Source organism: Seriola dumerili, unplaced genomic scaffold (assembly GCF_002260705.1).
Source record: "Seriola dumerili isolate Sdu_G_001 unplaced genomic scaffold, Sdu_1.0 BDQW01000169.1, whole genome shotgun sequence".
NCBI lineage: Eukaryota > Metazoa > Chordata > Actinopteri > Carangiformes > Carangidae > Seriola > Seriola dumerili.
The window spans coordinates 3,697,167-3,708,733 of NW_019174424.1; the positions used below are offsets into that span (position 1 = coordinate 3,697,167).

Consider the following 11,567-nt stretch of genomic DNA (forward strand, 5'->3'; position numbering starts at 1 on the left):
GTCATCTGTGAATGTGCCTCAAATTTCAACACAAAGCTATAGTACCTGATTGTGTTTACACTGTCACTGATTTATTAAGGTCAGCTCTATTCCTACATTACTTGGCCAGTGATGAATAAACAATATGCAATGTCTAGTTTGTTTCTTTAAGCCTTCGTGTATACAGGCAGGGGGAGGGGTGTGGACATACATCTTCTCAGTAGGCCGTGGTAATAACGGGCCTGTGACCTCACGGTCTGAGAAGCCAGGGGCAAAACCTTAACTTTACCAAACTGCTGCAGTTGGTAGTCGACAAGCTGGCTCCGATTCGTGCAGAAATGAAATTACCTGCGTCACATTGAAGCAGTCTTTTTTATTTCTGTTGTTTTTTTTTTGTTTGTTTTTTTAGCGTATGAGTTGGATGAAAACTGTTCAGACTGTATAAAACATCTTTTTTTGCTGGTTTTCTCTCAGTGGAGGGTACCGTTTTCTAACTGATCTTTGGCACACAGAGGACATAGGGGATCAGCACACATTGCAACAATTGCTGTGAACTATTCAGATGTTGCTGTGTGGAAAAATGCTTCAAATTAATGGCACAAGACGGTCACATATTTCTCAGTGTTTTGTTTTTATTGCAAACAATATAATACAAAAGATAAGCTTTTAAGACAATGGCATGTTTACCTAGGGAAACTGCATTAAGAAGATGACAAAATGAGAACTAATGATACAGAATATAAAATGAGGAACACAACTTTTTTTTCAAAAAACAAAAAGTATCCTGTTGATTCCAGCAAATTCTTTACAAAACAGCCGCAGCTTTCCATATCCATTAATTCATTTGTTAGAAAGGAAAAAAGAGACTTCCAGTTTTTCTATTTTTTTTTCTTTCTTTTTTTTTTTTTTGAGAAAGACTCATCGTGTAATTATAAGTAATCTGTACATAACTAGATCACGAATAAAAGAAACTTTTATACGGAAACATTTACAAATGATAAATAAACAAATTTGTACCACATATGTCAGCAAACTATTCCACTGAAATCTCAGTTAGCTGCTGCTGAATTTAAAAGATAATTGCAAATAGTTATTTTCAAATAAAATTAATGCTAAAGAATAAATTAAGAAAAAGGTTAGGAAAAGGACAGGGCTGTTGGAATGACAGGAGCACGTCTGATTCAGACCTGCTGGCTGCTGAGGAGAAACGGGTCAATGGTCACTTCCTGTATTCCCTCGAGCAGGAAGTCAGAACCGTGCTGTGGTTTCGACACTGCAGTGCCAGTGGATGGAGCCTCTCTACTGTGGCTCCAGAGGCACCAATGGTATCAAGGCAGTACCCAGATAAAAGCAAGCATCGCTCAGTTACATCTAGCAACACAGTAAGGCCCCTAGTAGAGTTACATGGCACCTGCTATAGCATTTCCGACACAATAATTTGAGCTAAAGCAAAGAAGAAGAAGTAGAATATTTGACTAATTCACTGATGACACAGTCATATCATGGCCAAAAATTCAAATCTATTTCCAACGTGCATTGCTCAATTCTTGCATCTCATGGGAATTACAACAGAATATGTACAGTACAAAAATTCAAAGCAGAATGTAGGCTATTATATGACGGCAGTGTCAGTAAACAGATGTTTCTTACTTCCTGTACAAAAATACATTAGTGAGAAGTAAGGCCACTGAGGGTGTTTTTACTCGGCATTCCTGCTCCTTAAATGTGTTAAACCTTCAAATGGGGATGATGAGGATGCTGATGACACTGATTATAATGAAGATGGCAAGAGCAGAACACATACACAGTACATACTAAAATATTTATAACCAGTATGTCCTCACAGAGGATTTAACTTTTTTAAACATTATATCTAAAAAAATATAATCACAATTCCAACCAATACAAAAGGCACTGTTGTGAGCCAATCCAAAGATATATTTTCAGTACTATAAAAAAGTCCTTGTCATGTTTTTCTGTTGGCAATGAAGGGTGTGTGGCATGGTGGCGCAAAGGCCGCCGGGCAGAAAGAAGTCTACTCGTGGGGTGAGTGTTGTACAGTCAGTGCTGAGGCTGCCTCCTCACGGCCTGGACAGCTGTGTGTAAATGGGCTGCTGGTCCCAGTGCTGCGGACTGTGGGTCTGGGGCACAGACGGCACCCCGGTGGTGTCGGCAATCGGGGTGTACATCGGCCTCTGGCTGGGGCTCATGTAACTGAAGGTGGAGTATAGGCCGGAGCCTTGGCCAGCCGCGTGGCTGTAGTAGGAGTTGGCACCACCTTGGTGGTCTGAATAGTCATACTGTGCTCTTGTGATGGAGGGGTAAGAGGAGGGGCTGTAGTGCTGCAGGTTGAAGGACCCATAGGTGATGTGCTGCGGGGAGCCTTGTTGCTCGCTGTAGTGACTCGGGCTCAGCTGCTCTGTCTTGATCTGGGTGGTTCTTTGTTGACCTTGCTGGCCTTGCTCACCTCCTCCACCCAAGGTGGTCAGAGAGTGCTGCTGCTGCTGCTGCTTGGACATCCAGGTGTGGGCCCCAACACTGGCTGCCTGGCCGACTGAGGAGCCGCTGATGCCATAGCTGCCAGTGTAGCCAGCCTGGCCCGCGCTGGTCACCCCAGCATGGCTGTGAGGCGGCAGGTACTGATCAAACTCATCAACATCAAAGCTCCCCATGTTGGAGATTACATCGCTGCTCAGCTCGCCAATGTCCACGGCTCCAAAGTCGATGTTGAGCTGGCGACTGGTGCCCTCCTGTATGGGGCGGCCCTCACGCTTCAGGTCAGCTTTGCTGGAGGGGAGGTCTGTCTTGGGGGTGGTTGGGGGTGTTGGTGGGCCCTGGGATTGACCTGGTTAGAGGAAAGGTACAGTTAGTTTTACAGTTAAAATAAATTCACAAAATGATCCATCTAAAAACAACATTTCCAGCATGAAGAACTTGCACTAAAGTGAGATACCTAAATGAATGTACATGCTTCCAGCAGGAGGACTTTATTGGCACTAATCTGACAGGTGTATTTGCATGATGGCTTGTAAAACCCACTGATCATTAATCATTAGTCATTAGCAGGTGTCTGTTCAAGGCCCTCAAGCATTCTAAGATTTGATTTCTACAGAGTGCCAATATGAGTCACTTTTGAAAATGAGTTAAAAAAAAATAGAAAACGTCTATAATCCGTCTATTTCATTTACTTATTATTATCTCTCTTCTCTTACCTGAGTGTTCTCCTGGAGAGTGCACCTCGCCCATGCTAGACGCCGGAGAATCGGCCTGCTGCAGCGCCTTGAAGATCGCATTTGGAGATATGTGCGTTTGCTCGCCGTCCTCGGGCTCGTTTTGACCGTTCTTGACAGATTTTCTCCGCCTTGGCTGATATTTATAGTCAGGGTGATCCTTCTTGTGCTGCACTCTCAAACGCTCTGCTTCTTCCACAAACGGACGCTTCTCTACTTCGTTGAGCAATCTAGAAAAAAAAAAAAAAAAAGATTTGCACATTCATGTTAAAATGCATCCAATCAATAGACTAACAGAGCATAAGAAATGGTCGATTAGTTGGTGCGATGTACGGAATCACTACGTTAATTGTTTCGCTATCAATAATCGGTAAGCAGCAGCTGAAAAAGTTTGCGTATCCTCAGTCTGTACAACTTATTCTGCACACACGCGATAGAATCAATACACGCATGCAAAATCCTAAACCCTAAACCTACATGAAAAATACACTTTGAAAAGCATTAGTCAAATATGCAAAAAGTAAAACTCTACTTGAAACAGCAGGTGGTGCATTTCATCTAAAAAAATAATAGAGCGCTGCACACAGGGAGCGTAAAAGCGCACAGCAAAAGTGATTCAAAATGCGAAGCGAACCTACCTCCAAAGTTTGCCCAGAGTTTTGCTGAGTTCCGCGTTGTGCAGATGCGGGTATTGATCGGCCAGCTTCCTCCGTGCGGCTTGAGCCCACACCATGAAAGCGTTCATGGGTCTTTTGACATGAGGTTTGCTTTTACTCGAGCCGTTGACGCGCACCGGCATGGGCACCAGCGTCCAGTCGTAACCCTTCAACACCTGGGACACTGCGTCTCTGATACAGACGGGGAACTTTTCCTCTTCGCCCTCCTTCTTGTAGTCTGGACCCAGGAGGAGGTGGTTGTCGGACGGCCGGGTGTTCTCAGTGTCCGAACCGGACCCGGACGGGCACGGCGAGCCTGCGGAATCCTCAGACATGCTGGGGCTGGGAGCGTCAGAGTGACACTTCTCCTGTTCTTCTGTCATCTTCAGGTAGGGGTCGAGGAGATTCATGCGAAAAAATGAAAGAACAGCTTCTCGCAGTAAAAAAAGAAAAAAGAGGAGGAAATCCTTCTTTCTAAATCCAAGTGCTGTGCCCGAAGACTGCAGTGACAGCCTGCGAGGGCGCACAGCTTGACTGGCAAAGTTGAATCCTTGAAAGTAAAAAAACAAAAATAAGCCAAAAATAAAAAGTTTTTGACGCTCCTTCAACTTTTCACAACTTCACACACAAGAAGGCAAAGTTGCAAGTGATCGCTTTCTAATGCTCAACTTTGAAACTGTGACTTAAAAGAGAAATGTGACTGAGAGCTCTGCTCGTGGAGGATAGCTGAGGAGTCTAGAGACACAGGAGGCGATGCCTGGATTTATGTTTGACGGCAACGAAATGATTGGGGGAAACTTTTTTTGGAGGCGGGGACGTAATATGACTCTGCTTGCAGTCAACAACAGTGAAAACCCCGTTCAACCAGAGAAGTGTTTTTCCCCTTTATAATCTTTGTTTTAATTGAAAGTTTAGAGTTTAAAAAGCTTAGAATTAAAAGTTAAAATGACGACCTCTGAGAAAAAAAACTGTAGTTATCTTACTACAAAATAATATAACGATTTGAACCATTTTAATATAAAAGTGATATCAGGGGAGAAAAAAACTATCCTGTGGATTTTCTCTGATCACAGACACAAAGTCCTTATTATCAACGTTACAGTATTAATTTATTTTTATTTATTTTTTGTCATGATTTTTATTAGGACAAGCTGGACGTATACTTCTTCTAGCTGTATTATAGCCTGCTTGGTTGTAGACGTTATTTCGTTTATTTATTTATTAATCTTACAGAAATTACAGCCTCATAAATTACACAATTTACCCCCAAATTGACAAATTGAAATATTTATGTTATTTGATGAAATGCCTAATTTTTGATTCCCTTGCTTTACCTACCGACTTGATCTTTGTGTTTCATTTACTTCTCTGAGGACAGTCTGTGAGCTGTTTGTGTGTGACTCTGGTTAAATTAGAAGTAAGGGCAGTGAATACTCACCAGAAAACGACTGAACCTTTTTAAACGTATCTTTGAGAAGTGTGAGAACAGTGTGTGAATAAGCGCGGGCAGTTGTGTAAAGTGTTGTGCTGCACAGAGACAGTTGAGACAGTCAGTGTGGCTGCGTGAAGCCGTTACGGAGCAGCAGCAGCAGCAGCAGCAGCAGCAGCAGCAGCGTCAGCCTCAGAGTCTGTCCGTCTCAGCCCTGCAGGGACCACACGGACCAACAGGGGGAGACAGCGGTCCAGAAACTCAAGAGGAAGCGTTGCATCTGTGTGCGGGGGCTGCAATGACTGAAACTAAGTAAAAGGGAATTACAAATCATATTAAAAAAAAAAAAAAAAAAAAGTTTTGCTCTACATTTCTGTTTTAGGTCTTCCGTTTTCCGACGAAAACAGTTTATTGATCCAAACAAGGACGTAGTCCAGATTACAGCGCAAAACACTCCCCATTAGAATGATGCTTTTGGAAAATAATCAGGAAGAGACTTGGATGTATCTTCACCCAGAATGTGAAGAGTGAAAGATCATTCTGTGGACTCATGATTTATTTCACCGACGATATATCTTGTGTCATTTGTAACTGGATCATTTTTAAAATCACTTGCTGTTAATATGTCAACGTTAATTAAAAAAACAACAACATAAAAATAGAATAAATAAATAATAGATAAATAAGTGAATAAATAATTGGTGAAACTGTTAAAGATACAGATGCATGAACACATATATAAACTCTTACATAAATATTACATATTCTCAGTGAAGCCAAAGCATTTTAATTATTCAGTCCATGAAAAAACTGGGAGAAAACTAACGTGTTTGTATTGCAACACTAAAACCTACTTCTCTGGATTTGCTCCAACACTTGTTTTTCACTGAACAAAGGACACTTTGTTGAGAGTTCAGTCACTATAATCCATGTATTCAGTTTTAAGAACCAAATCTGACTGCAAGTTATATATAAATATATAAAAATATATAAGTAAGTAAAAATGATGCACACACATGAAATGTTGCTTGATAATGTGTGTGTGGTAAACAGTGTCTTTTGTCTTTCATTGCTAAAAATAATCACTTTGCCACGAAGATAATCTCTCTTTTTAAAGAAGGTTTCCAGTTACATTAAAGCCTTTCAGTCTTTCCTAACCCTGACATTTTCATTAAAAATAGCCTAATGCGCCTGTCAGATGTACCTGCTATTTCTGCTCCTCGTCTCACTAGTAGAGTGGTGGCTGTGGCAGACTGCCTCGTCAGCTCCCCTGCACACAACTAGATGACATACAACTAAGAGGTGCTGTTCCTCCAGAGTTCATGTTGGAGAGAAACAGAGGGGGGATAGGAAAAGTTAAGGGATGTGAGTTGTTTTTGTTTCATCACCGCTTGATAGGTATAATTATGCTGATTTAATGACACTTCAAAGTAACCTGATTCTCCGTACTTGGACAGAAAACCTTGACCCATTTCCCTCAATAAAGTGTAACTCTGAGAGCCGCAGCTCACATCATGCAGAGTTAACGACAGTCCAATGATACTCTTACACTTGGCTTGCATTAAATGTTCCTTTTCTCAAAGGTTTTTTAAAGGGACATGGTGTGTTGTGGGAAGAGTGATGAGCCCTGCTGCCATTTGAGAATTTTCTGTCTGAAAGGCGACTAGTCTCAACATGCAGAGGAGGAAACCCAGTGATGGCTAACACAGAGTCATCAGAGGTGTGGTTGGGCATGTTCGTGCCCCCGCAGTGCTGACTGCAGAGGGTCTGAGGTGCCCTGCAGACTGACTTACGGCAGATCACAGGAGGGGAGGGGGGAGGGGGGGGGGGTGCACAGATCCTCAGGGGCCAGGCTCACAGCTTACATGGAACACCCGCCTGCAGGCAGAGCAGGTCTTGGGAAACTTCTCAGCTTGACTTCGAGCCATGGCGTCAAAATTTTGAGGCAAACACTGAGGGTAAACTGCCAAATCATGTCTTCCACCTTTTCTAGCTCTCTCAGATTCCACTGCAAATGTTTGAGCAGGGCACCTTTCTTTTTATAAAAAAAAAAAATCTTTTAGTGTTGTATATGTATGGATGCGTTATATGTCTCTGTGTGTTGATGCCTTTGAAGTGTGTGTCAAAGCAACTGAATCAAATCCAGCATGGGCTTATATTTCTGCTGATGTCTTCTTTGTCATATTTTTTAGTCTTTTTGATTAAAGAAAATGTTTAAGTGCACAAAGGATTTTCTAGAATTTTAACCAAATAGCTGGTTGATATCACAAATATGGAAGCCATATATTAGGCCATGTGGAGACCTTAGAAAAACTAACACAGATCAGATATTATGCAATCTCTTTTAAGTGCATTAAAACTACCGATGTGTTTAAATGATCTGATCTGATCCATAAAGAATTAGAAGACGTCACCACCTGATAAATAGTGTGGCAGGGCTAGAGGAGGCAGAGGTGGCTTCTACCACTCACAACCCGGCATCACACCTGTCTGAGACTTTCTGCAACTAGCGCCAACTGCCCCAGACATGGCAGAGGACTGCAAGAGGGAGAACTGAGAAAATCCTTTCGGCGAGCCATCTGAACTTTTCTTTCCGGATGCTTCCGCTGTCAGCTCCTCCGTTGGTTTGTTAATTCTTAAAATAAAAAATTTGTATCTCAAATACGAGCCAATTTGGTTGCAGAAGTGTACCCTCTCCCACTGTCAGCGAAGGTCTCATGGGGATGGGTGGGCTGCCCTCACAGGTGTTTGCCTAACCAGATCAGAGCACTCTGGTCACGGGCAACTGTTGACACATGGCATTTTGCAAAGGGTAAAGTTTAAACAGGACTTATCAAGGCCCTGACACCCTCGGAAGGATGGGCTTATATTCTCTGCTCTGACTCTCTCACACCTCCCTGATATCCCACACATAACCACAACAGCTCCCAGTGGCTTCAGCAGTAAGACCGAGGGGGGAAAACATGCAGACACTTGGAAACAGAGACATTTTCAGATGGCATGTTGTTGTTTGTAAAATATTCCTATAGAACAATAAAAAAAAAAAGTTCTATTCTGCATGCACAACTGCCTTTAAAATTATAACAAGGCAATTATTTATTGACCTGGCAGTTGTCACCTCCATCATCAGGTCAAACCAGACTCAGATAACACATGAGATAGCTCAGCTATACCCCTGAGGAAATACAGTCCAACTGACAAAACAGATGTATTCTGGCCTTCACCCCTGTGACCAGCAGTGTGTGGTAACTGCTGCCGCACGCTTTCTTGTATATCTTCTCCTTTCTCTGGCCTCCTCTGGAGATAGTGCCACTGTAATCTCAGCCTTATCTGCTCCTGGCTTCTAGTAAACCGAAACACCTTGGGCACTCATTGATAGTGTATCTGCGGGGAAGGAAATGCGCACTGATCTGGGAATGCAGTGGAACCAATAGTTCTTGATAACTGTCAGCGGCGTTGGACAGGTGCCACCATTGAGCCACAGCTTGATTGTATCATTCAGTAAAAACCATTTTAAAACAGAATGTGTGAAGTTCACAACAACAGTGAAAACATTTCCTTCGGCGGAATTCTTGTTTTCGTAAAACCTTGCAAAGGCACTTGCATGAAATCCAAACATTCCCCCCCTCTAACCTCTCTGACAGTACACCTGAAAAGCACAGAACAATATTGAACTCTGCTGAGTGACTACAAGGTAGCTTCCATGCCTTCAGGTGACGTGACCTCAGAGTCAGTTTAAAAGACAATGAAATGCTATAAAAGCAGAGAGAGAGAGAGAGAGATCTCAGCAGGTCACTCTCCTGCATTTCTAATAATAGGGCCTGAGCTGTAATTATGTCCGAATGACAATGGCTCATTGTCAAAGTGCTGACAAAATGTTATGACATTACCTGAGTCTTTGCAGAAGCTGATAATGTGCTCGCATCCTCAATAGGGGTCCTTTCAACAGAGAACAGGTGACAGGTACAAAGGATTAATTAAAATAACACTGATCTTTGCTGTCGCTGTGATTTACAACGCTGGTAGACGAACATTTAAAGAGACAAAATAACACATGAAGAATAAAATGCACCCTTGCTCAATACACAAATATTTTTATTACAAACTGTAAATCAAAAGGCAGGTTTGATTAAAAAAAAAATGAAAAAAGTTCATTCCACTGATCTGCTGAGGAAGACTGTGAGATGAGGCTAAAAGTGTACCTTAAGATATTTTTATATTATTTTATTTGATTGTCACACTTGCTAAGGTCAAGAACATACTTTTACACTGAAGGATGCAATCATTAAGAAAAATCCTTTTCTGCAAAAGTTACACAGTATTGCATTCAAATGTTTTCTAAATATTATTACGAACAAGCTGATTCTACCTCACTGTAATCACAAGGGAAATTATACAATACTTCAAACTCAAATTACTTTAAAGTTTTTAGCCAGTTTATCATAGTTTTCTTCCAGATTTCCACCATGTTAATGACCAGTATTCTTATCAAACCATTATCTTCCTAGCTTTACATATCATCAGTCTGATTTATCTATAAATATATTAAAACTATAAGTTTTTTTTTTTTTTTTTAATAACCGAAAAAAAAAAAAAAAAAATCCCAGCTGCCAACTGTGTAATCACATGTCACTGTAATGTGCTAATCCCTAAATCAGCAGACTTGATGTTCAAGTTGTTTTGATCAGATTTGTGGTGTAGAAGTTGTGAAACTAGAGCGAATATAGTGCTGACTCAGGCTGACAGACAGTGCGAGCTGCTCCCTGGCACTGCTACACACGAAAAGTCACATCCGCAGCTCTGGATGATGTCAGTGTGGCACACAGAGACACCTTTCACAAAGAACCTGTATATGCGCTGGGGTCCGGCCTACGTAATGGAATGCCCCCCCCGTTTCTCGTACCAGGTGAAAATGAGACTGAGGCAGTGTCATAACCTAAAAATAAACTTTATTGTGTTTCCCCATTTCCCCTTGTCGTTTCCATCAACCGCTCCTGTTTACATCCGCCTTTGTTTATTTCTCACTACAGCGTTTTAGTTCACACTTGATTATTCTCAGTGATAATAGCGGTAACAATTTTAATACATACATTTAAAAATCTACATTTAGAAAACATCCACTTACTGTTGTGCAATTTCACAACCCCCCCCCCCCCCCCCCCCTTTTTTTTTTGTGTGCCAGATTTCTCCCTTTTCTCTTGTTTCATTATCCTCCTGCTTTAACCTGGCCCTGTCAGCGAGGCTCATTTGTCGGGATGAACGATGAAAAGGCCCATTCTTTCTACACAGTCACCGTGATACTAGAAATACTGAGTTAATGAAAGAGTGATGATATCTAATCACCTTCCAGAGGATAGCACCTGCACCAGAGCCAATACCCAAGCCCTTGCTGAATACTCACAAATGGATGGCCTACAGATGTACTTCCTCTTAGCTGCTCAGCAGTGACCGTGGTATCACTTGTTGCTGGGGGAATAGGAATATCTTGTGTGGTCAAACAGATCTAGTCCTCTTAGGTGTTTCTACCGGGGATTTCAGCATTAGACCGTGGCGATGGGATTAATACTTTCAGAAAGGGCAGGGGTGAAATGAACAATGGCATACTTCAAGGGCTTTAAAACAGTGTCTTATTACAATGGAGAGAGCCAAGTCTATTCTTGATAAATCTTAATTCAGGGCAAAGGAGAAAGAGAAGGTCAACGAACTGCATTTAGTGACACTAGTTGCTAACTGTTTACACTGATTTACAATTGACATCATCTGAATTTTGACTTTCATCAGTCTAGTTTGATCCTATTTTGGGATTTGTTAGAAACATTGCGTTATCAATTATGTCAGAGAATAAAAAATATATATATATCTAGTTCCATTGAATTTCAGTGTCTGTATGACACTCTGGAGCAGGGGTCCCCAAACTACGGCCCGCGGGCCACATCCGGCCCGCCAAAGCAATTGGAGTGGCCCACTTAACGATCCCAGACAATCCCTCTAAACATCAACCAATTTTTATTAAATTGCATTTTCCTATCATAACATCATAACATATCCGTACTTAAAGGTTGGCATTCTAATTAAAATTGACCATAGTTATGAGCTATTTATAGTTAATAGTGGCTCATCTTCACCTCCTCACACAATGGTATATTCTGACGTGACTTTGATCGTGACCGAGCCAGCGTCAAGCTGCAAAGTTCTGAGGTGGGAATCTGTCATGAAGGTGGTTGTGTCCTGCATAAACTTCATCAGAGCAAATGGACTTAAACACAGGCAGTT

The 11,567-nt window shown here is 41.8% G+C and overlaps 1 protein-coding gene across 1 annotated transcript; it reads right to left on the reverse strand.

Moving 5' to 3' along the window:
* Positions 1–648: 648 nt before the first annotated feature.
* LOC111226996 (transcription factor Sox-9-like) lies at positions 649–4,585 on the reverse strand. Its single transcript, XM_022752333.1, has 3 exons — positions 3,848–4,585; positions 3,192–3,439; positions 649–2,824 (listed from the first exon to the last, which is right to left on the reverse strand). Exons 1-3 carry the CDS (start codon positions 4,273–4,275, stop codon positions 2,061–2,063), a joined length of 1,440 nt encoding a protein of 479 aa, XP_022608054.1. The 5' UTR covers positions 4,276–4,585; the 3' UTR covers positions 649–2,060.
* Positions 4,586–11,567: the final 6,982 nt, after the last annotated feature.